The sequence below is a fragment of the Chiloscyllium plagiosum genome, chromosome 15 (assembly GCF_004010195.1).
Source record: "Chiloscyllium plagiosum isolate BGI_BamShark_2017 chromosome 15, ASM401019v2, whole genome shotgun sequence".
Classification (NCBI taxonomy): domain Eukaryota; kingdom Metazoa; phylum Chordata; class Chondrichthyes; order Orectolobiformes; family Hemiscylliidae; genus Chiloscyllium; species Chiloscyllium plagiosum.
Genome location: NC_057724.1, coordinates 61022870 through 61047876, shown reverse-complemented (window position 1 = coordinate 61047876; position 25007 = coordinate 61022870). Strand labels below are relative to the sequence as shown.

Here is a 25007-nt window from a genome sequence, read left to right as displayed (position 1 = left end):
TTGGTCATATGATATATGAGACAGCATCGTTTTCTGTTTTTAAGGAGATAGGCACCTAATGTAAACTTTATATTTATGGAAAAATGTAGAAGTTATTTCTTTGTACTGTTCTTTCACAACGTATATTTAAAAATCGAAATTGTTAGGGAAATACAGCGTGGTAGTGATCACACCCTGGGGCATGTCACCAATTTAAATGATAACAGTTTTGAGGAACTGATAATTACAATTCTCCCTCATAAACCTCTGAGCATAAAAGATGTAGGGTCAGGAGAAGGTTACATATCTGCCCCATCACCTGGAGATGTCGTATAAGTCAGGAAATAAACTACTTTATAAAAGAAGATAAGATACTTTAAAAACAAAACTAAACAAGGTGCTACGTTCATAAAGCTTTAATTTAAGTTGCATTTTATCAATAATACTGACAAGATTATGAAAATTCAGTTGAAGCTAACCATTACATAATTTTGACAAGCATTCTCTCCTTGCTTATGTTCCTGTGTTGTGTATAAAATTATGATCCCAGCTGATGTTATTACTGAATAAGCCAGATCACAAACTGGTTTTAACGAGGTGGTCTCTCACTGAAACATAAGCATGCAATGTTACAGGGTTTATTTTAGCAATAAAGCAGAACCTTATCACACCAAAGAAAAGAGGGTTAAGATAGACAAAAAGTTTATTTACATATAAACACACTTTTAAAGATTTCAAAACATGCAATAAAAATATAATAGTAGTAATCCCAAATACACATCCTGACAGTACTGACACCAGAGAGAATTATATTCTATATCACAACTATGGGTTTAATTTAACTGTGACTTCAACTCCCAGTCTTGAGAATCTGTTCTCATAGCCTTCATACAACCAAGGTTAAACTTTCTCAGCTTCAAATAATGCCATTAAGGGTATTAATACTTCCCACCTGGAAACTTTTCTGAACTCCTCACCTTGAGTTCCATTAAAAATGTAAACTATCTTCTGCTTTTCTTAGGAGTAATTGCTTTATGCATTCAAATTTAGCTAAAAACTGCAAAACCACCCAAACTGAACTAAAACAATTTTTTTTTCATGTTATGTGTCCATACTCAGGTCAAATAAAATTCTAGAACCTTATATCTAAAAGCTTAATGCACTACATTATATATTTTTTCACTTATAAACTCTCTTGTAAATGTAAACAAAACACCATAACTCTGAAGAAAGCCTTTCTTTCACACTTATTTTAAATTAAATCACCTTGGCTACAGAACTACTTACAAATTAACCATGAAATCCCTTCACGCGCACAGAAAATCTATATGCCACTAGTTCAAATTCAAAAATCCAAACTCAAAAATAAATTTTATATATATATATATATATATATACACACACATAAATAATACATTTTACATCACAATAGATATCTGAATGGCTTAGATATGCTCCTCGGATGCTGCCTGAACTGCTGTGCTCTTCCAGTACCACTAATCCAGAATCTGGTTTCCAGCATCTGCAATCATTGTTTTTACCTAGATAATATATTGTCCCTATTTCACATTGTAATAGACAAAGAACATTATTATCTAAAATTGATACCATTGTCAATATTTGTTTTTAGTATTATATGTTTATACAACTCAGGAGACTCAATAATCATTGATGAGGAGAAGAAGAATGATTTTCTGTTGGTTTTTATTAAATGAGTTCCATAATGTACTTTAGAAATTTTTTTTTGCCTTCCTTCGACTGGAAGAGGCATGTTTGTTGCAAGTCAAAAGCCAGCAAATAAGATTTTTGCGGAGTGCTTTAGTTTCAGTGAAATCTCTCAGAAAGCAGTAAATAATAACTCTCTATTGTAGTCCCACTGGTACTGAAGTAATTGGAGAATTTATTAGAGGAAGTTGTAGTGTTGGCCAATTTTATCATCAGGAAACAGAAAGGAAGCTATTAATTCCTGCTAAAGCTAACTCATTGACCTGCAGACGGGATCAATCTCTATTACAGGGTTAGCAATAAAAATTTAAATGTAATCCAGTGGGAGGCAAAGAATTCCAATGCATTTCCCATTTATTTCCAAAACGTTCCCATTTAGATATTCCAAGACACATCCCCAGATAGTAAGACACTATTACTAAAGACAAATCAGGATCTTGTGGTTAAATGAGAACTCTAAAGTAATTTTAACTGACTGACTCAGAAGACCTACAATGTTGCCTGCTCAGTAATTCATTTCAGGATTGGCTTTCAATATGGATCGACAGCATTGAAAGCTATTTTTAAAGGGGCACTCACATCACAATTCACAAGCATCCATAAGTGTACAGATTAAGTATTTTAACCTTGCTCATTCCAAACCAAATGTCACTGTTTCTCATGGGTGTCACTTTTCTTCGTTTGCTTAGGATGTAGGAACAGCTGAAAGAGGAAGAACACCAGCCAGCTGCTACTGCCCCAGCACCAGAGTGGGTAACAGGGTTAGCTGCTAAAGGTTTTGTATTTCACCCACAGGATATGTAGATCATCGTTTTCTTGGACAGGATTGAGAGGACGCTGCCATTGGAAGATCTGTACTAGGCCAACAGTTGCTAATCTATGCAACATTTTGCAACAGGATTTGCTACCTGCTGTTTCCTCTGGCATTGCTTCCCCCATGGGTATCAAAGGCACATGGACTAAATCGAGTTGGTTGAAGATGGCATCTGTGATGCTGAAAACCTCAGGAGAAGTTGAAGATGAGTCATCTATCCAGCACTCCAGCTAAATATGGAAGCAAATACTTCAGCCTTGTCTTTTGCACTGATGTGCCATCTTTAATCATGGGGATATTTGTGAAACCTCCACTTCATGTTAATTGTTTACCTGTCTGCCATTAATCTGATATGTTGTTGTGGGATTGCTTGGACCTATCCATTACACTCCACTCTTTCTGTTTGGTAGGCAAGTCGCCCTATGTTGTAGCTTCACCAGGTTAACATTTTATCTTTAGATATGTCTGGTGCTGCTTCTGGCATGGCTTTCTGCACTTTTCATTGATCCAGGGTGGTGTTGCAATGATCGAATGCAGGATCTGCTAAGATACAAATTGTGATGAATACAATTCTACTGTTGCTCATAGTCCACTGTGCTTTGATGCCTAGTTTTGAGTTGCTACATTTGTTCAAAGTCTGTCCCATTTGGCAAGGTGGTAGTGCTACACAGCATGATGGAGTGTATCTTTAATCTCAAGAAGAGTTTTCACCTCCACTAGGACTGAACAATGGTCACTTCTGCTGACCCTGATATGGACAGATGCATCTGCGACAGGTAAATTGATGAGGGTAGGGTCAAGAAGATTTCTCCCTCCTGTTTGTTGCTGCAGGACCAGTCCAGCAGCTATTTCCCTTATGACTCAGCCAGCTTAGCCAGTAGTGGTGCTAACAAACCACTCTTGGTGATAGACATTGAGGTTCCCCCTTCAGAGTACTTTCTGTGTCATTAACATCCCCTATGGTTCATCCAAGTGGCATTCAATAGAAGGACCAACTCATTGCACAAGGGAGGGGCAGTAGTTGGTAATCGGTGTGGGATTTCCTTGCTATTGTTTATTGTGGTGCCATGAGATTCATAGGGTCTGAATTGAATTAGCTTTCTTGTCACGTGCTCAAATGAGTACAGTGAAAAGTTTATGTCGCCACTTATAGCCCCATCTTAGGTACAGAACACTTAGGTACAATCCTTAGGTACAAAATAGAGAAATAAAGAAAAAATTACATTACAATTATACACAGTATAACCATAGGTAACAAACATAAGAATTAAAACAGACAAACATCACAGTCTGTCTCCAAAGGATCTCCTCAGCAGTGCATGCAGGGGGCATCCACATGGTCTGACTGCTGGCTGCTGCCACACTCTGCTCTGTGTTGCTCCAGCCACTGGTCACTGGTGTCCCCGCTTCACGCCACTAAATGCCGACTTATCTTTGAAGACGGGATGTCAGAGGCTGAGGGAAGGAAGAGAAGGAAGGAAAAAGGGACGAAACAAAAGAAAAGGAATAGGCAGAGCGGAGGAGCTCTGACTGGAATGTCCTACTCCACCGCCATCTTACCAGAATGTCCAGAGTCAATGTTGAGGACTTGAGGGAAACCCCTTCCCAACTGTACACCAAGTGGGTCTGTCCTGCTGGTTGAACAGGGCATGTCCCAGGGATCACGGCAGTGGTGTCTGGAGCATAATCAGGTTCACAGAGTCATGTTTTACAATGTCAGACTGGGGCTTGACTAGTCTGTGGGACAGTTCTCTCAAATGTTGGATCGATGATGCTGTTTGTCATAGTTGTTTCTGGTCCTTAGGTTGATGCTAGGTTGTGTGTTTAATTTTATTCCTTTCCTTATGGTGATTTGATACAATTAAATGACTCAGTAGACCATTTCAAAAGGCAGTTAAATGTTAACCATATTGTTGCAGATCTGGAGTCACCTGTAGGCCAGATCACATGACAGTGGCAGATTTCCTTCCTTTAAGGACATTAGTAAACCAAATGGTTCTTTTACTTCATTCAACAATGATCACATGATTGCCTTTAGGATAGCTTTTCTTTTCAGATTTTGTTTTTCTTTTTATATGTTCCCGTATAAAGTCATCTTCAATCACTCTGTAATACAGTCAGTGTGATGTCTTTAGTAAATCACCTATGTATATCTAATGCACAGTAACATCAGTAAGCACAGAGCCCAGATAATGTGTGTAAATCTGTGATATTGTAGTTGAGTAAATGGTTAGTGTTGTTTATAAACTTAAAGACATAGCGTCATAGTTGTGTTCAGCACGGAAACAGGCCATTTGGTTCAACTTGTCCATGCTGACCAGGTATTCTAACCTAATTCAGTCCCATTTGCCAGCAAATGGCCCATATCCGTCCAAATCCTTCCTATTCATATACCCCTCCAAATGCCTTTTAAATGTTGTAATTGTACCAGCCTCCACACTTTTTCTGGTAGCTCATTCCATACACACACCACCCTCTGCATGAAAAAGTTGCCCCTTAGGTCCCTTTTAAATTTTTCCCCTCTAACCCTAAACTTATGCCCTCTAGTTCTGGACTCCCTCACCCCAGAGAAAAAAACTTGTCTATTTATCCTATCCATGCCCCTCGTGATTTTATAAACCTCTATAAGGTCACCCCTCAGCATCCGACGCTCCAGGGAAAACAGCCCCAGCCTGTTCAGCCTCTCCCTGTAGCTCAAATCCTCCAACCCTGGCAACAGCCTTGTAAATCTTTTCTGAACCCTTTCAAGTTTCACAACAACATCTGTCACAACAAAAGTCTGATTCTCTGCAGTATAGTTTTTTATGGAAATAGATGGAGCAGCTTAATTCTGTACTGCAATGTGCCCAGATCTACTTATGAATATGATCTATAGAGTGATAAAATTCATCAATTACTACACCAAAGATTCTAGACTGCAACATTGAATTTATCCATCACCTGACTATCAGTTTGAAGCTATCAGCAACTTCATAGGTAATAAAGTGTTGCATCTAAAAGACAGTGCCTGATGAGTCTCCTTGTAAGTGCAATATTCACAATCAAGAAAAGTTAAACTGAAATTGAATTCCATAGTGCAAATATCATCATCAGGAATATCAAGCATTATTCTGATTGGTGCTTGGCTACGATTTCAATGTCCAACACAGGCCGGATTCCCAAATTATCATTTTGAATGCTCTTTAGCAAATTTTCAAGACCTGCTATGACAGAGATATTCCTTCAGAGTCTAGATTAGAGTGGTGCTGGAAAAGCGCAGCAGGTCAGGCAGCATCCAAAGAGCAGGAAAATCAACATTTCGGGCAAAAGCCCTTCATGAGGAGTAGAGGGTGCCTGCAGGGTGGAAGGATAAATGAGAGGGGGTGGGGTGGGGAGAAAGTAGCATAGAGTACAATGGGTGAATGGGGGTGGGGATGAAGATGATAGGTCAGAGAGGAGGGTGGAGTGGATAGGTGGAAAGGAAGATAGGCAGGTAGGACAGGTCATGGGGACGGTGCTGATCTGGAAGGTTGGAACTTGGGTGAGGTAGGGGAAGAGGAAATGAGGAAACTGGTGAAGCCCACATTGATGCTCTGGGGTTGAAGTGTTCCAAGGTGGAAGATGAGGTGTTCTCCCTCCAGGCGTCGGGTGGTGAGGGAGCGGCAGTGGAGGAGGCCTGGGAGCTGCATGTCCTCGGCAGAGTGGGAGGGGGAGGGGTGAGGTAGGGGAAGAGGAAATGAGGAAACTGGTGAAGCCCACATTGATGCTCTGGGGTTGAAGTGTTCCAAGGTGGAAGATGAGGTGTTCTTCCTCCAGGCGTCGGGTGGTCAGGGAGCGGCAGTGGAGAAGGCCCAGGAGCTGCATGTCCTCGGCAGAGTGGGAGGGGGAGTTGAAATGTTGGGCCACTAGGCGGTGGGGTTGATTGGTGCGGGTGTCTTGGAGATGTTCCCTAACGCGTTATGCTAGGAGGCGTCCAGTCTCCCCCATGTAGAGGAGACCGCATCGGGAGCAAGAGGTATTCTTTCAGCTCTACGAGTGGATGCTATTGAATCTGAATTGGAAAACAGTCCCAGCAATCTCATACATCTCATCATAGCTGAGCACAGAAGGATCAGAAAGTTCAGAAAATCATCATTAATGCATGGCCTGAACGCATTCATTACATCCTGAGCTGCTTTGCTTGCTTTGGTCATTTAGAATCAAACCAGGAGTCTCCAGAATGTAGAGGAAACAAATCTTACTTCTTCAAGTTCTGTTTCAAGGCATACTAAACCATAGGTTGCAAGGGTGCAGAAAATATACAAGAGATTTGTGTATGATGCTGCCAGACCTGCTCAGTTTTTCCAGCAATTTCTGTTTTTGTTTTTGATTTCCAGCATCCACAGTTCTTTCAGTTTTTTTTCACAAACAAGTCAAGGCCATGGTGGTGGTCGGGGGTGAGGATGTGGGAATGAAGGTGAGAGAATGTAAGAAAAATGGAGAACAGTCATCATGACGTCAGGCTGTGAAGTTGTAGAATTCATCGTTGAGTCCGAGAGGCTGTAAAGTGCTTATGTGGAACCTGAGGTATTGTTCATCACACTTAGGTTGTGCTTCGTTGGAACATTGCAGCAGGCCCAGGAAGCGTGAGTGAAAGCTGATTTATTGAAGTGGCAAGCAACTGGAAGGTCAGGTCTTTCCAAAGGACAGGACGGACATGCTCTGTGAAGTGGTCACCTATTCTGCGTTTGGTCTTGCCAGTATAATGGAGACCACACTGTGAGCAGCAGTTAGAGTAGACTGGAATGAAAGAAGCAGAGTGACATGCTGCGTCACCTGGAAAGTATATGTGGTACCTTGGGCAATGAAGATTAGCCTAAAGGTGCAAAATGCAATCTCCTTTACATTGACCCTTCCCTAGTTTTATTAAATGCATAAAAATATGATCAGAATAATTTTATGAAAACACTATTGTAAAGGTTGTGCATTCTCATGAGGAAGAAGGCGGATGACGAAACTGATAAGCAGAGGAGATGGTCATGTTACTAAACTGGTGATCTAAAGGCTCAGACTATGGCGTTGAGTATATGGATTCAATCATGGCAGCTGGTGAAATTTAAATTTAATTTGAAAATCAGGATTTGAAAGCTGATCTCTGTTTTGGTGACCTTGAAACTGTCATCACTTATTGTTGAAAACCCACCTGACTCATAATGTCCTTCAGGGATGAAAATAAACAATGCTCTGACCTACATGTGACTCCAGGCCCAGACCAATGTGATTGACCCTTAATTGCCCTCAAGAGCAATTGCAGATGAGTAACGAATTCTGAGCTTGCCATCAATACCCACATCCAATGAACACAAAAAAAAATGGGAAGTTGGGAAGTTCTGCTCTGCTAGTGTAACTTTGCCTTAAGTTATTGGGGATCCAATTTAAATGGAGAGTAATACTGGTTTTCCTAATCAGTCTTCTCGCTTTACAAATTATTAAAACTGCCATGGTGAATGTCCTGAAATTACTCTGCTGCCTTATTAGTCTCCACTAAGTAATCACATACCTTTGAATCAACTTAAAATCCTCATCCCAAGCAGACCATGTGCAAACTCCACACAGACAGTCACCCGAGGCTGGAAACGAACCTGGGTCTCTGATGTTGCTAACCACTGAGCCACTGTATTTGACATCTCCATTCCTGCTTTTAAAGACTTCTCAATCCTGTCTTTAGCTTCCCCGTGCCCCTACAATTTCTCTGTAATCCCTTTTCTCCACTTGTGTTCAATATTTGTTTTCAAGATCTCTGTAAGTCTAGAAGTAGACATACATCCGACCACAATGCCGTGTTTCTTCTCCCGGCTTACAGGCAAAAGCTCAAGCAGGAGACTCCCAAGCGGATACAGGTCCAGTGCTGGTCAGAGGAGGCAGATGATCAACTCTGGTGCTGGTCAGAGGAGGCAGATGATCAACTCTGGTGCTGTCTGGAATCAGCTGATTGGGTCATGTTCAAACAGGTACCTTGGACGATTACGCCACCACCGTCACAGACTTTATCAGCAAGTGTGTGGAGGACTGCATACCGAGGAAGTCAATCCGGGTGTTCCCCAACAGGAAACCCTGGATGAATCAGGACATACAGAATCTGCTAGAAACCAGGTGTGAGGCCTTCAGATCAGGAGACCCACTGGTATAAGGAATCCAAGTATGACCTTCGCAGAGCCATTTAGACAGCCAAGGACCAATACCAATCCAAACTAGAGCCCCAGATAGACACCTGGCGACTATGGCAAGGGCAGAATGACATCACAGGTTCTAAAAAGAGACAGTGCAAGATAGCAGACGATGACATATCGCACCCAGATCATCTCAGCATCTTCTGTGCTCGCTTTGAGCAGAATTTCAGTGAAGAGGTAACACCTATTCCGACAAGTCCTGACGAACCTATCCCAACAGTTGCTGCATCAGAGGTCAGATCAGTTTTCCTTCATGTGAATCGTAGGAAAGTGATGGGACCAGATGGAGTACCAGGCCGTGCACTCAGAGCATGTACAGATCAACTGGCAGAGGTCTTCTCGGACATCTCCAACCTCTCCCTGCAGCAGGCCACAGTCCCTGCCTGTTTCAAGAGGGCCAACATCATCCCTGTGCCTAAGAAGGCTCATGCAATATGTCTCAATGACGACCGCCCAGTGGCCCTAACTTCGGTGGTCATGAAGTGCTCTTTGAAAGGTTGGTCATGGCATTAATCAACTCCAGCCTCCTCACTACTCTTCACCCACTCCAATTTGCCTATCGGACCAACAGTTCCACATCAGATACCATATCACTTGCTCTTTACTCCTCCATAGAACATCTTGACACCAAGAACAGCTACATAAGAATCCTACTTATTGACTACAATTCAGCCTTCAACACTATTATCCCCTCAAGACTGATTACTAAACTTAGTGATCTCGGACTAAACCCCACTCTCTGCAACTGGATCCTCAGTTTCCTGACCCACAATCAGTTAAGATTGGGGATAATATTTCATCGTCACTAACACTCAACACTGGAGCCCACAGGGGTGCGTACTCAGCCCCTTACTGTAATCACTGGAGACCCATGACTGCATCACCAAATACCAGACTGATGCCATTTATGCTAATGCTGATGACACCACCATAGTCGGTCGAATCTCAGATGGCGACAAAACAGACTACAAACGGGAGGTGGAAGACCTGGAAAAATGATGCACTGAGAACAACCTAGCTCTCAATGCCAGCAAAACCAAGAAACTCATTATTAACTTTCGGTGGGATGTTACTCATGCCCCCCTACACATTAACAGCACAGAGGTGGAGAGTGTCAAGCTCCTGGGAGTGGTTATTCACAACAAGCTTTCTTGGACTCTTCATGTCGACGCACTGGTTACAGAGGACTGACAATGTCTCTTCTTCTTCAGGCAGCTGAGGAAATTTAGCATGATGGCGAATACCCTTGCCAATTTTTATAGATGCGCCATCGAGAGCATTCTATCTGGATATGTCACTACCTGGTATGGCAACTGTACCATTCAAGATTGGAGATGGTTACAAAGAGTGGTAAACTCGGCCATGACAATCACAAAAGTCAACCTCCCATCTACCAAACCCACTGTCAAGGAAAGGCCGTCACCATTTTCAAAGCTTTTCTACAACCTCTACCTACAGGGAGAAGGTACAGAAGCATGAACACACACACACACCAGCCAGTTTCAAAACAGTTTCCACCCTACTGTTGTTAGAATACTGAAGGGACTCACAAACTCTTAACATTCGCCTGTACCTGTGTTTTTGTTTTTGACACTGTTTACCTATTATTTACTATCAATACTACTTAACTCTGTGATCTGCCTGTAATGCTTGCAAGACAAAGCCTTGGTACATGGGACAATAAATTCAATTCAAGTATAAGTTAATGTTGTTACAGGAAACTTGTGACTCACTTGTTCGTACCACAGTACAATTTGCCAAGTATTCAAACTTTTCTCTGCTCTGGAAATCAATAGTTTCACCAGATACCTATTTTGTTATGCTGTCTCTGGTTCTGACATCATTTAAGTCCATTTCAATTAAACTTAACTTACACCATCAGTATTGTACTACTGCCATCTAATGGTAACATCTGGAATTCATTGGTAAATGTTGATTATTTACAGGCCAGCAGAGGGATGTTTGGATGTATGCTCAATCCCCCAAAAGCGATATTGGGTTAGCATCCTCCACTTTCCCATCTACCTCCGGGTTTCACAGGCTGGTTTGGATGCTGGCACCAAAACCACATGGAGCTGTTTGGTAGGTCATTTAAAAAAATCTATTAGGCAATCTGGTACTATCTTAACTAAGCAATCTGGATTTAGCAACCAGTTTACCTATTTCCCAAGCTGTCAGCCACTTGCCAGAATCAAACTGGGCACAATGCGAAGTGCTTCTTCAATTAATCTAAGGTCCAACCAAGGTCAATTGAGAGAGGCTGTTGCTCACAGCACTTCCCATTGTGAGCTTTCACTGCTTGAGTGATTACTCCTAACTACCCGTGAGCCACTCTACCTGTCTTTTACTTCACTCATGGCATTTCCAACTGCCAGCCTTCTCCCCATATCCACATGCCACTTCACGTTCAGAGGATATGGATCAACTGGAAGGGAATATGATTTCCAAGATTTGAAGATGTTGGTGTTGGACAAAGTTAAAAATCACACAAGACCAGGCTGTAGTCCAACAGATTTATTTGGAAGCACTAGCTTTCGGAGCGCTGCTCCTTCGTCAGGTGGTTGCCTGATGAAGGAGCAGTGCTCCAAAAGCCAGTGCTTCCAAACACACCTGTTGGACTACAACCTGGCACTGTGTGATTTTCAACCATGGTTTCCAATACATGGTCACCAGGCAGGTAATATCCCTTGACATGTCTGCACACTACTGCCTAAGGAGCTCAAGCTTTCACAGCAGGTTGTTGCTGACATGTACAGCAACAAGACAACTTTTCCAGTGAGGTTAGTGGGCGTGGATTGGCAAAGTGCCAATACGAGAAACACCCCTTGCCACTCATCTCGCCCTGAGTCTCAAGAGGTGGTGTGCTGTTTTTAAGGAAAGAACGTAAGGAGTTGTGAGTGTTTAAAATGGCTTGTTTGGATAAGGAGGGAAGGACAGTATTTGAGGAGAGTGAATATGAGGCTATGGTTGCAAGAAAGCATTGGCTGAGGGTAAGTGTGAGCAAGTTCTAATTATTCAGATGGGGTTGTAAAGTGCCTGGAAAGATAGAAATAAGTAGAGCTGTCAGCTGTGTTGCCCTGAGCAGTGCGGTGCAAGAGAACCCTGGGAAAATCAAAATATGAGGCTTGACACTTGCAAATGCTGTGTCCTTCACCTGTTAAGCCCACCTGACGTTCTGGATTCTTCTGGCACATTGTTTTCAGGTCAAAGAGATTACATTTTTGTTGTTAACTTCCTCAGTTATTTCCACCCTTGCCTGCCTAATTGGAGAAGCTAGCTTCTTTCTCATATCCTCAACAAACTGCTGTTTTTCAAATCTCCCTGTAGCTAAAAGTGGGAGACCCAGGGTAGGAGAGCCTTCCCAGGTCCCCTCTTCAGTCCTGCAGCAACCTCAGTTAAAGAGCTGCAGCAAACTCTACTGGAAATCCATTGGCTCCTAAGCTGCCAATGGACCTACCAATTGGCTGGGATGACCTTTCTGAAAATTCTGCAATTTATATTAACAACGGTTGGGAAACATTATGAATATAAATGCAGTTTTCAGTTTCTGGTGAAGTAAGAGTGACAAAATGGGACTATCTCTGAAGAATTCCCTACCTCGTGTTTTATCTTGTTTCTTAAATTTTTACCTTTCTTCTCCTGAAGGAAACCAGTTGTTTTTCAATGGGTGCTTGGCTCTCTCTAGGAACTCTTCAGTTGTCATTTAAGTCTAAGCATAAGTAAAGTTGGTGAGTTGCTTTATCATGGTAGGAAAATAACTGAGCTTAACTGAGCTTTGTCCAGCAAAGGACACTTAAAGATTACCAGATCAGGAATCCTATCTGCATTTTCCCTCTCTAACCTTAGAGTGCTAAGCTCTGTCATCAGAATTAAGATCAGCTCACTAAACAGATGCCTGAATCTGAGGCTGTCATTTGCTTGGCATGTGTGTTGTAGTGCCACACATGCTATTCATTTACTAACCAGGGAATCAGGAGGAGATCTTTAGAGTAGCATTTTTAAAGGTCAGAAAGTCCTAAAAATAACAAGTTGCAAGAACTGCTCTCAAACTCTGCAACTTTGGCATTTTTACATATTGCAGCATAAATATTAAAGATTCATTTTCTGAAACCTTTTGTCCTGTATAGAATACCACAGGATGAAGAGTGTCAGAAAACTTTCTAATGCCTTTCCAAATATTTACTTGTTCCTGGACATTAGATGGTGAGTGAGAGCACATTTGGTAATGGCTCTCACCCTGAAAGGAGATGCTGCACTTGGTATCAACCTTGCAGAGAATAGGAACCAGCTGCTGCTCACTCGCACAGACCTATTGAACTCAGACACACTGTTCCACTCTGCAGCCATGTCCTGCCATCACAGTGGTCAGGAAAGACAAATGGATCAAGGTGAAGAACAGATTGAGGGTAGATAGATAAAGGGAATGCTGGATCAATCAAGTGGATGTATTGACAGATTGAGTGAATTGGGAGGATAGAGAAATTGAGGGTTGAATTTGTTGACAGGAGAGATGAACTGTAGAAACAGTATGAATGTTTGTTAGACAGAGTGTGTAAATAGACTGAAGGGGTGGATGGATCAATGTAGGAATCGATTAAGATTTAGCGAGTGGAAGTGGGGCAAGAGATAGTCTCTATGGGTGGGTGAAAGTTAGAGTTTGAGATAACTATTTGCTATATAACACTGCCATATCAACAAGGGATAAAAAACAATTGTTTGCAAAATGCACTGTACCCCTCAACTTCACTTCTGGTCAGTTGTGGGAATGGTCACATAGTTTTAGCCAAATTAGATGTTGATTCACTTCTGCCTGTTTCAATATAGCACATAAAACATAAACTGACAGAATGCAGCCACACTGTATGCAAGCTCAAAGGATAAAAATAGATTTTTCTATTTATTTCTTTGACAGTAAACCATGTGAGGGCTATGTCAGTATGTGAGTGTGAACATTTGCATCACACTCCTCTGAGTCACAATGCAGCGTAGGACTGTGTCACTTGCAGATCTCATGCACACTGAACATTGTGATAAAATAGATGTTAACGCTTTGATATTCTTCATGATCAAGCAATATAACTATTTTACTTCACACTTTAATTTTCTTTAAAGGTTGATAATCTTTGAGTGTGTATTATTGAATGAATAATCATGTTATTCTATTTGCATTCTAATTTATTAGGGAAAGGACAGATTTATGTGGCTTTCAAAATTAGGAATTTCAGTACAAGTAGCTCCCAGGTCAAGTACAACACAGCAGAATGTTCCATGAGAATCCCTTTGATCTTCCATAAACATACGTCTTTAATATTGTTCAAAAAAATACAAATTCCATTTGTCAGATTTGTTTTAAATAACAATAGCAATGTGAGCAGTACAGTGGCTCAGTAGCTACCTCACAGTATCAGGGACCTGGGTTCAATTCCAGTCTTGGGTGACTGTGTGGAGTTTGTACATTCTTCCTGTGTCTGCGTGGGTTTCCTCCTGATCCTTCAATTTTCTCCCACAGTCTAAAAATGTGTAGATTAGTTGGATTAGCTGTGGTGCGTGTGGGGTTATGTGAATGGGGCATAGGCCTGGGTGGGATGCTCTTTAGAGGTTTGTGCAGACTTGATGGTCTAAATGGCCTCTTTCTGCACTCTATGGAAGGATTGAAATATATACCACTATTTTGTTTTGGATTGTGAGAGTCATGATCTCAGCATATTCTATAGTGATAGTAAAGTGACTGGACAGCTTTTATTCAATTGAGGTGAAGACATTAGCAACAAAGACACTTATTGGAAAGTTTATGATGACTACATCTAAGTGATACTTTTTGTCTGAAATGATATTCTACTGTGATTAAAGTCAATTGTTATTTTCTAAATGTGAATCCAAATCAAGTCCCTTAATAAGAATACCACATTTTTCAATGGCACAGTTTTAGAAATGATATAAATCTTTGCAGAATGTATTCCTTTTGTTTCTCTTTTTTCCTCTTTTCATCTGTTCTCAGGTCTTTGTCCATGCCTCAGAATGTTCAGGATTGTGTATGAGACGCTGGTGCTTTATTTCCCTTCTTATGGATTGGGCCTAAATGTTGTATGGTTGCATCTTATTTCATGCTGTCCGACTGATATGATATGTTGATGAATGGAATGGAATTGTAGATGAATACATCGGTTTTACCTCTGGCATTGTATAACAGCATACTGCACTGTTGAAGTGCATAATAGTTTGATAACTTGTATGCATTATTTACCTTTTCCATCAGTACTGTAGTCTATCCTTGGCATTCAATGCACCGCAGTAAGACTGATTTTTGAAGAAGCAGCACTTCCTGACTATATATTGATAGTTGTGCTCGAGTTTATATATGGTTCTACCATGAGTCATCTACCATGTTAAAGAATGTATGTGAACTGAAAGCAGAATGTTCCTGCTCCCCAGTAAAGAGGAGTGGACACCACATAAAACAATGCAAGGAGAAGAGGAAGATGTTGAAGAGTGACATCACAGAAAAGTTGTGAGTTGATTGTTGGTTGAGCAACTGCTTTTAATGATTATATTTCAATTAACTTTTAACCTGTCTAATTTTAGTCTAGTAAAACTAGGATTCATCGGTGAGAGTTAGTTGGTGAGTAAAGTGAAGAACTTTTCCTTCCTAATATTCCCCAGTTTTAGTTACTTGTGCAAGAGTAAGGTTCAAGTAAGTTAAAGTAATTAAAGGTTACAATGTGAAAAGTAAAAGCTCTGGTATTTCAGGGCAGCTCAGCCAAGCGGAATGCCTGTCTTGCAGCATGCAAGGAGTCCTGGCGACCTTTCGTGACCTAGCCATGTGCAAAAAGTGTCACAGGCTGCACAAACTTGAGCTCCAGAGGGGCAGTTTACGGGGAGCAGTAAGATTGAGAATGGGCAACTGCCAGACAGTCCGAGAGAAGCAGACTGGTAGTTCAGAGTCCCTAGAAGTCCTGTTCACTGACCAGTTTCCCATTCTGTACATTGGTGAGGGTGATGGATCTTTGAAGGACTGCAGCAAGTGCCCAGCCCCATGGCCCCACTGTAACCAAGCCTTATAGGAAGGGGGAAACAACAACGGAAGAACAGTACTGGAAGGGAATTATTTAATTTGGGCAACAAACAGGCATTCCTGTGGCCATCAGTGTGACTCCAGGATAGCTTTTTGCCTCCTTGGTGCTAGGGTTAAGGATGCTATAGATCAATTCAGGAAATCCAACTGAGGTAGGGTGCACAACTCGAGGTTGTGGTCCATACAGGTACTAATGACATCCTGCAATCACAATTTAGAATGCTAGTTAAATTAGTAACTAACACCTCTAAAGTTGTACTTTCTAGATGTGTGGCTGGAAAGACATTACCGAAGGGTGGGCTTTAGGTTCTTGGTCCCGGGGGTTGCATTTGGGGGAGATGGTACCTGTACAAGCTGACAGATTGCATCTGAACAGAGCCAGAATTGATTTCCTTTTGGATTGTTTTGGTATTGCTATTGGGGAGGGTTTAAACTAACTTAGGCAGATCTGGCTGTAAACTTTTCCTGATTGCAATGTGTTCAGAACAGTTAAGGAAGAATTAAAGGTGAAGGTGTGGCATTTTTATTTACAGAGAGCATTGCAGTGCTATGAAAAAGGATGTTTCAGTGTGTTCAAAGACAGATCAATTTGGCTAAAGTTAAAGACCATGACCACTTCAATTACATTGTTCAGTAGAATATATAGACCACCAGCTGGTGGGAAGAATGTCAATGATCAAATCTGCAAACAAATTACAGGAAGATTTAAATATCATAGAGTATTTATGAGGGACTTTAATTATCTATATATCAGACTTAGATAGTGGTAGCATAAGGGGCAAGTATTCCTAAATTGTCTTCAAGAAAGTTTTGTATATAGGAGCATGTGTCCAGTTCAACAAGAAAGAAGGCACAACTAAACTTGGTAATTGGGAATGAGGTGGTAAATCAAATGAGAGTAGAGGAGCATTTAGGGTCCAAGAGCATTGTAGGATAAGGTTTCGGATGATAGTAGAAACTGACATCCATCAATCTGGAGTCAGAAAAATCAACTGGTGGAGAGCAAACCTCAGTGGAGCAAGAACAGAACTGGGCTGAATAGATTGAAACCAGTAAAAACAGTACTTGACCAATGGACTACCTTCAAAGAGGAGATGGTTTGGGGACAGTCAAGGTATAATCCTTCAAAAGCAAAAGGTAAGATAAAGACTTCTAGAACTCCCTGGATTATAAAAGGACATAGAAATTAAAGAAGAAAGAGCATGGTTATGTCAGGTATCGTGTAGTAATACCTTTGAGAACTAAGCTGAATACAGAAGGTTCAGAAGGGAGGTGAGAAAGGAAACAAAGAGGCATTATGAAAAAAGACTGTCAGCCAATGTAAAAAAAAATCTCAAAATCTTCTGCAAGCACATCATTCGTAAAATGGTGGTACAAGGAGAAGTTGGGCCATTTCGGGGCCAAAACCCATGGCTGAAATGTTAAATTAATACTTTGCATCTATCTTTATTTATGAGGAAGATGCTGAGCGGGCCATCATGACAGAGAGCGAACTCAGCCAGCAGAAGCATTTATAATTTATAAGGAGGAGATGCTGGGTGAGCTTTCAGTACCAGCATCAGAGAGGTGAATTCAGGAGTGTTGAAGACAGTGAGCGGGGACACTTGCAATTATTTTTCAATCTTATCTGCATTTGTGGTTGGTTCCAATGGATTGAGAATTTGTAAACATTAGGCTCTTGTTCAAAAAAGTTGTAAAGGTCACCCCGACAATTACAGAATAGTCAGTTTAAATTTAATAGCGGGGAAGCTTCTAGAAAAAAAAATGGGATTCAGTTAATGGAAAAATGGAAGAGTCAGCGTAGATTTGAAAAGGGAAAATCATGCCTAACTTGCTGAGGTTTATTGAAGAGGTGATGTATTGGAATGATGAGGAGAAGGTTGTTGATGTGATGTACATGGACTTCCAGAAGCTGTTCCATACTGTGTCACATAACAGATTTATGGGGAAAGTTATAGGTCACGGTATAAAAGGGGAGTAGCAATGGAGATATGAAATTAGCTGAGGTATGTAACAGAAAGTAAGGGTTAATGGGTAGTTTTCATGTTGGAAGAAAGTTTGTAGTGGAATTCCTCAGAGGTTGTTATTGGGACCACTGCGTTTCCTGCTATATATCAAGACCTTGACATGCAACGGATAATTTCAAAGTTTGCAGATGACACAAAACTTGGGAGAATTGTAATCTGTGAGTAGGACAGTATAGAACTTTGGAAGAGCATTGATAAGTCAGTGACGTGATTGGGTAGGTGACAGATAACATTCAATATGGATGTGATGCACTTTGGAACAAAGAACATAGAGAGAAAGCCAAAATAAAACAAAATATAAAATAAAGGTGTGCAGGAGTAGAGAGACCCGTTTGTATGTATGTAGGTTATTAAAGCTAATTAATAAAGCATACAGTGTTATTAATACGGCATAAAGTACAAGAGCAATGGTGATTTTGAACTTTTATAAGGCACTTGTTAGACCTCAGCTGGGTAATTGTGTACAGTTTTGGGTACCACACTATAGGAAAAATGCAAATGCATTGGATAGAATGCGGGGAGAGGTGTATGAGAATGGTTTGTTCCAGGGATGAGACTCTTCAGTTATGAGGCAAGTGTGGAGATGTTGAGACTGGTTTCATTTAAGAGGTGAAGACTAAAAGGAGATTTGGTAAAAGTTTTCAAAATCATAACGGGTTTGGACAGAATGTGTTGGAAGAACTGTTCCCACTCATATATGGGAAACAGAAAGCACAGTGTTGGTGTTTTGCAGAAGAAGCAGAATCATGGTGAGAAAAGACCTTTCTCACCCAGTGAGAAGTTAGGGTCTGAATAAGGGGTGTGGAGGCAGGTTCAGTTGAGGTATTCAAGAGGACATTGAATGATTATGATTAGATTAGATTCCCTAGTGTGGGAACAGGCCCTTCAGCCCAACATGTCCACACCTACCCTGCGAAGAGTAATCCACCCAAACCCATTTCCCGCTGACTAATGCACCTAATACTATGGACGATTTACCATGGCCAGTTCACCTGACCTGCACATCTTTGGACTGTGGGAGGAAACCGGAGCACCCGGAGGAAACCCACGCAGACACGGGGAGAATGTGCAAACTCCACACAGACAGCCGCCCGAGGCTGGAATCGGACCAGGGTCCCTGGCGCTGTGAGGCAGCAGTGCTAACCACTGAGCCACCATGCCGCCCTACTATTTAAGTAGGAACAATATGCAGGGTTAAAGGGAACAGATAAAAGATTGTCACAAAATTAAAATGCTCAAAGAGACACTGCAGATATGATGAACCAAATGGCTTCCATCTGCACCAGCATGATTCTGTGACTCTGTGGTTTAATACACTTTCTATTATTGACCAAACTATACTGACAATCATGTTTCATGTTTCTTTGCAAAACAATAGTCCCTTTGACCTGATGATGTATAGAGTAGCAATATAGATTCACTGTATCTGATTACAAAATGACACAGAGGGTAAAGAATTGGCTATATTGAAAACATTTTGCAATGTCATGAATTTATATCCATTGTATAATAAAGATACAAAACTCATGTTGAAAAGGTTTCATAAAAAAGCAGAAAAATAATTTATTTACCAGCTACAAGAATGACTAATGTTTGCATTTATTTAACACCTGAATGTTGTAAAATGCACAATCTTCACAGAAGTATCACAAAATGAGGTTTGATACTGAGCCACATAGGAGCAATTAGGACAGTTGCTTAAAAGCTTTGTTAAAGCAGTAGGTATAATTGAAGAATGGTTCCAACACAGAAGAAAACCATTCACCCTGTCAAGTGTGTGCAATTCACCTCGAGTCATTCCCCTGCCTTTTCCCTGTAGCCAAATTATGTTTTTCCGTTTGGATAATTTTCCAAATTCCTTTGGAAAATAAGATCCTAACCATTAGCTGCATGGAAAATATTTCCTCATATCACCAATGCTTCTTTGGTAATTACCTCATGTCTCTGCCCTGTGGTTTTCAATTCTTCGGTCAGTGGGAACAATTTCTCTCTACTGATTTTATCCAGACCCTACATGATTTTGAATACCTCTGTTGAATCTCCTCTTAACTGCTCTTTTCCAAGATAAGCAATCTCTACTTTGCCATCTTTTCTATGTAACATCATCTCTACAACCATCCTCATGTTCTTTCCTGCATTCTCTCTAATGCCTTCACATCCTTTCAGAAGCATGGTACCTGGACTAGAGTCAATATTCCAGCTGATGTCAACCCACTGCTTAACATAACTACCTTGTATTTGTACTCTATAGCCCTATTGATAAAGCCCAGGTTCCCAAGTGCTTCATCAACTACTCTTTCAACTTGCTTTACCATTTTCAATGATCTATGTGCACATACATTAAGGTACCCCTGATCCTGTACCCCCTTTTATGCTGTTTGTTTGCTATCTTCTTACAAAAATGAATTACTTCACGTTTCTCTGCATTGAATTTTATCTGCAACTTGTCTGCCTATTCCACCAACCTGTCCACATCCCTTTGAAATTCTATGCTATATTCCCAGTTCATAATGCTTACAGATTGTTGTCATCTGCACATTTTATCATAGTGCTAGTACACTAAGGTCTGGCATAAGTATACATCAGAAAGAGCCAAGATCTAACACTGATACCTATAGAACTCCACAATAAATTTTCCTCCACTCCAAAAAAACTATTCTCACTGCTGTTTGTTTACTAACATTTTGTATCCTATGTTGCTGCTGTCCCTTTTATTGCATGACTCCTCCCCTTGCTTACAATTCTGAAGATTATGGTTAAAGTTAGAGTTAGGTTTAGGGTTAACTTTCACTTTTCCTTCCAGCAGTTTCCTTGGATGCAATGTTACCGGTCTTTAAACCTTATCAACTTCAGGTACAAACAGCCTATCCAATATCACTTCTTTATCAAATTTAAAACCTTCATGATCTGAGCTACCTCCTCATTCACTATCAGCTGGGTGAATCTTCATCTTTGCTAAAAATAGGTATCAAATATTCACTTAATACTTCAGTGTTACCTCCCACCTCCATCCATAAATCCCATGGTTAGTCCCTAATTGGTTCCACTCCTGCTCTTACTACCCTTTTACTATTTATATGCATATAGTAGACCATCTTAAAGAGGAGAGAGAGAGATAGAACAATACCTAGTGCAAATTTGCAGATCGTAGAGGATGATCAACAACGATGGACTGACTACAATTATGAGCGCATTAGTGGCACAATTGGAAGAACGTAGATATTGTGGAGACTGGTAGGGTTTGGAGGAGATTAAATACATAGGAAGGAACATGAAGGAATTTGAAAACAAGGTGGAAAGTTTAAATTTGAGACATTAACTAGGAGTCAATATTGGTTTTCAAGCAGAGATGTGATGAATTGAACATGGTGTAAGGTCATGAACAACAGACTTTTGGATGAGCTCAATGTTAATTAAAGGTGCGAAATGAGAGGTCAGCCATAAAATTATTGGTATAAATAGAATGAAGAGTAACAGTGTCATAGATGAAGGTTTCAGTAGTAGATAAGATGAGGCAATAGCAGATTTTTGAAATGTTATGAAGATGGAAGTGGGTTGTCTGGGGTCTGAAGAAGAAACATTGAACTCAAAACATTAACTCTATTTTTCCTTCCAAAGATGCTGCCAGATCTGATGAATTTCTCCAGAATGTTCAGGTTTTATTTCAGATCTCCGGCAGTAGCAGTATTTGATTTTATATTAGCCTTGGTGATGGTTCAGAAATTTGATGAGAAGTTCATACTCAGATTCAATGTGACAAATCTGGTACAGACAACTGGACAGGCAAAAAGTCAGTGGCCCGGAAAAAGAGTTTAGCAATGACTTTTGTCTACCCTATCCTTAGTTGGTAATTCTGTTCATCCTGTACTCGATATTGGATGCACAGCTGAGTAATGTTATTGATGTAAATTGTATCAAAATGTATTGTCATATTGTGTATGACAGACTGTTTTGTGGTTCACATAATGCACTTTTTTCTGGATCCTCACTCTTGCCATGCCTAAAATATTTACAAATTTTCCCATTTTACCAAAGCACCATTTTACCCAAGCAAAATGTACACTAAGTTTTCTCAGAGCGCTGTAAAAGAGAGCCACTGAAATGTTTAACCTAAGGAACACTCTGTATCTCCTCAAAGATCCCATTAACTCTCTGGGGCCTCACAGCCATTTGACAAATTGGAGAAATCCCAGGATGATCACCTGCTTTGTTCATGATGTACTTGATTTGTTGTTCATTAGAGCAATTTTGCCTTGACTTTACAAAGGCCCCACAAGAAATCACATGCAAAAAAAAAATGGTGGCATTGGGAAGCTAGGTTTATGAAAGCAAGTAACTATGTATTTTTCAGACAGTGAAAATAGAAGATTGTTGCATATAAAACAAGAGGGCCTGAACTGCATTAGATTCCGTCCAAAGCATATGCAATTAAATTGATTGTGAAATGACTTACAGAGTGAAGGACAATGGCAGATCCTAGTACCACAAATATATTACAACCTGTGATGATAGCAGATAAATCCAACTGCTTGATTAATGAGGCTAATGTCTTTTGATTATAGGGTTAATCTTGAGATCAGTGGAAACATACAAGCAAATTATCCCATACTTGGACAGTCATTGCACTCTCAAATATTGCTTCATAATAATTGAATGGCACCAAAAAATGTTGAATCTTTCTCCATGGAGATGTTGGCATTGGGTCGGGATGGTAACAGAAGTTCTAGCTCATCCCCTTGGTCAAGATTCACAATTCCTAAACCAGAAAGACATAGTTAGCAACAGAACAAAACTGAATCCAGTTAGTTCATAGCAAGATGATTGAAAATGGTGAAAACGATCATTGGTGTAAATGTTGAAAACTGTACGTGAAAAGATTTATTGCATTCGCTGCATCCAACGTGGCCTACTCTACATTGCAGAAACCAAACACAGGCTGGATGGCTGTTTTGTAGAAGATCTCTGGTCTGTATGCAAGCATGATCCCAACCTTCAGTTGCTGGTCATTTTATGCAGTAATTATCCAGTGAATCACAGCGCAAACTGGAGGAACAACATCTCATTTTCAGATAAGGAACTTTACAACTTGCTGGATGTAATATGAAGTCACCTTCAGATTGTGAACTTCCTCCTATTTCTTCCCTTTCTTTTAGCTTTATTTGTTGTATTCTCTGTCACCATATCCTTTCTCCCTTCCCTGCACTCCAGTGTGACTGTCTGTTATTTCCAGTTCAGCAGTTGGACACACCATTGTTCTACCATTCTCACATTCTGATCGCTTAATCTGCACTATCAGCAGCCTTCTCCCCTATCACTCCAACCCCATACTATTGCATTAATGCTGCCCCCTCCACACTTCACGTCAGCTCTAATGAAGAGTAGACTTGAAATGTTAGTGTGCTGTCTCTCCATGGTTGCTGTCTGACCCACTGTGATCTCCAGCATTTTTTGTTTTCTGTGCAGATTCCTGCATCTCCAGGTTTAACATGGTCTTTAGGATGGACTATTCTCATAGTTTAATCTTAGCTAAGTTGTCATAAATACATTGGCAAAGTGCATTCATCAAGTACATAAAATAAATCACATGTAATGTGAACAAGGTACTGGATTTTCATGATCTCAATTGAGACCCAATGAGGCAAGATTGGAAAAAACGTGGCTGCAGAGCAAGGCAACTCGATGTCCCACCCCCATTCCTGCCCTTGGTTACTTTCAGATCCTAGAAGATAAACCTTGCTGTTAAGAAGACAATTGGCAGCATTGTGAGCTCATTGAGAGCCGGATTCCTTTCAGATGTTTCATTTTGATGGAGATCACCAAACTTTATCAGCTGTTGGATTTATGCTAGCTGCATGGAGGAATGAGAAAAGGCACGGCAGGTCAAACAGGACCTGATGAAGGTTTCTGCCTGAAATGTTGACTGCCCTGCTCCTCTGAAGCTACCAACAGCTCCACACTTTATCAACTCTAATTTTCCAGCATCTGCAGTCCTCACCATTTCCAAGATGGAGGAAAGAACCAGAGACTGAAGGCAGGAGAGTTTAAAAGGTAAGTAAAATGGTTTTGCTTTCTTTCCAGTCCATTGTGAAATGCTGCAGCATGAACTGTTACAGGTATATATCATGTGCCTAATAAAGCAAGTTATGATAATGTCATGATTGGAAGATGTAAGTACTTATTAAACAATTTGTTTGCTGGATTGTCCCTTCTATCAGCTGTCAAGTAAAAGATCAACATTGAAAATGTGGGAACACCTTCAGAATTTCCATCCAGTGTGCAGAAGCCAGTACCACTTATGACTAGCACAAGGGGACACAGCTTTAAATTGAGGGATGATAGACATAGGAGAAAGTGAGGTCAGCAGATGCTGGAGATCAGAGCTGAAAATGTGTTGCTGGAAAAGCGCAGCAGGTCAAGCAGCATCCAGGGAGCAGGAGAATCGACGTTTCGGGCATAAGCCCTTCTTCAGGAATGAGGAAAGTTTGTCCAGCAGGCTAAGATAAAAGGTAGGGAGGAGGGACTTGGGGGAGGGGCGTTGGAAATGTGATAGGTGGAAAGAGGTCAAGGTGAGGGTGATAGGTCAGACTGGGGTGGAGGCGGAGAGGTCAGGAAGAAGATTGCAGGTTAGGAAGGTGGTGCTGAATTCAATGGATTTGACTGAGACAAGGTGGGGGGAGGGGAAATGAGGAAACTGGTGAAACCCGCGTTCCTGCCTTGTGGTTGGAGGGTTCCTAGGCAGAAGATGAGGCGCTCTTCCTCCAACCATCGTGTTGTTGTGGTCTGGCGATGGAGGAGTCCAAAGACCTACATATCCTTGGTGGAGTGGGAGGGGGAATTGAAATGTTGAGCCACAGGGTGGTTGGGTTGATTGGTCCGGGTGTCCCAGAGGTGTTCTCTGAAACACTCCGCAAGTAGGTGGCCTGCCTCCCCAATATAGAGGAGGCCACATCGGGTGCAAAGGATGCAATAGATGATATGTGTGGAGGTACAGGTGAATCTGTGGCGGATATGGAAATTTCCTTTGGGGCCTTGGAGGGAGGTCAGGGGGGAGGTGTGGGCGCAAGTCTTGCAACTCCTGCGGTTGCAGGGGAAGGTGCCGGGAGTGGAGGTTGGGTTGGTAGGGGCTGTGGATCTGACGAGGGAGTCACAGAGGGAGTGGTCTTTACGGAATGCTGATAGGGGAGGGGAAGGAAATATATCCT

The 25007-nt window shown here is 41.1% G+C and overlaps 1 protein-coding gene and 1 long non-coding RNA gene across 4 annotated transcripts in view; one reads left to right on the top strand and one right to left on the bottom strand.

The window, feature by feature from the left end:
* Positions 1–327: 327 nt before the first annotated feature.
* Positions 328–25007, bottom strand: part of LOC122557376 (tumor necrosis factor ligand superfamily member 13B-like) — a 62627-nt gene continuing 37947 nt past the window's right edge. For 2 of the 3 annotated variants that reach the window (XM_043705020.1, XM_043705021.1), the window contains one exon: positions 22110–22561. In XM_043705020.1, coding sequence (XP_043560955.1) covers positions 22446–22561 — 116 coding nt within the window. In that variant the 3' untranslated portion in view covers positions 22110–22445. Of the gene's footprint in view, positions 4625–22109; positions 22562–25007 lie in introns of those variants that run through there. The other variant, XM_043705022.1, reaches the window with a different exon arrangement.
* Positions 23398–25007, top strand: part of LOC122557377 — a 30532-nt gene continuing 28922 nt past the window's right edge. The window contains exon 1 of the long non-coding RNA XR_006313814.1: positions 23398–23853. This is a non-coding gene — a long non-coding RNA (uncharacterized LOC122557377). The remainder of the gene's footprint in view (positions 23854–25007) is intronic.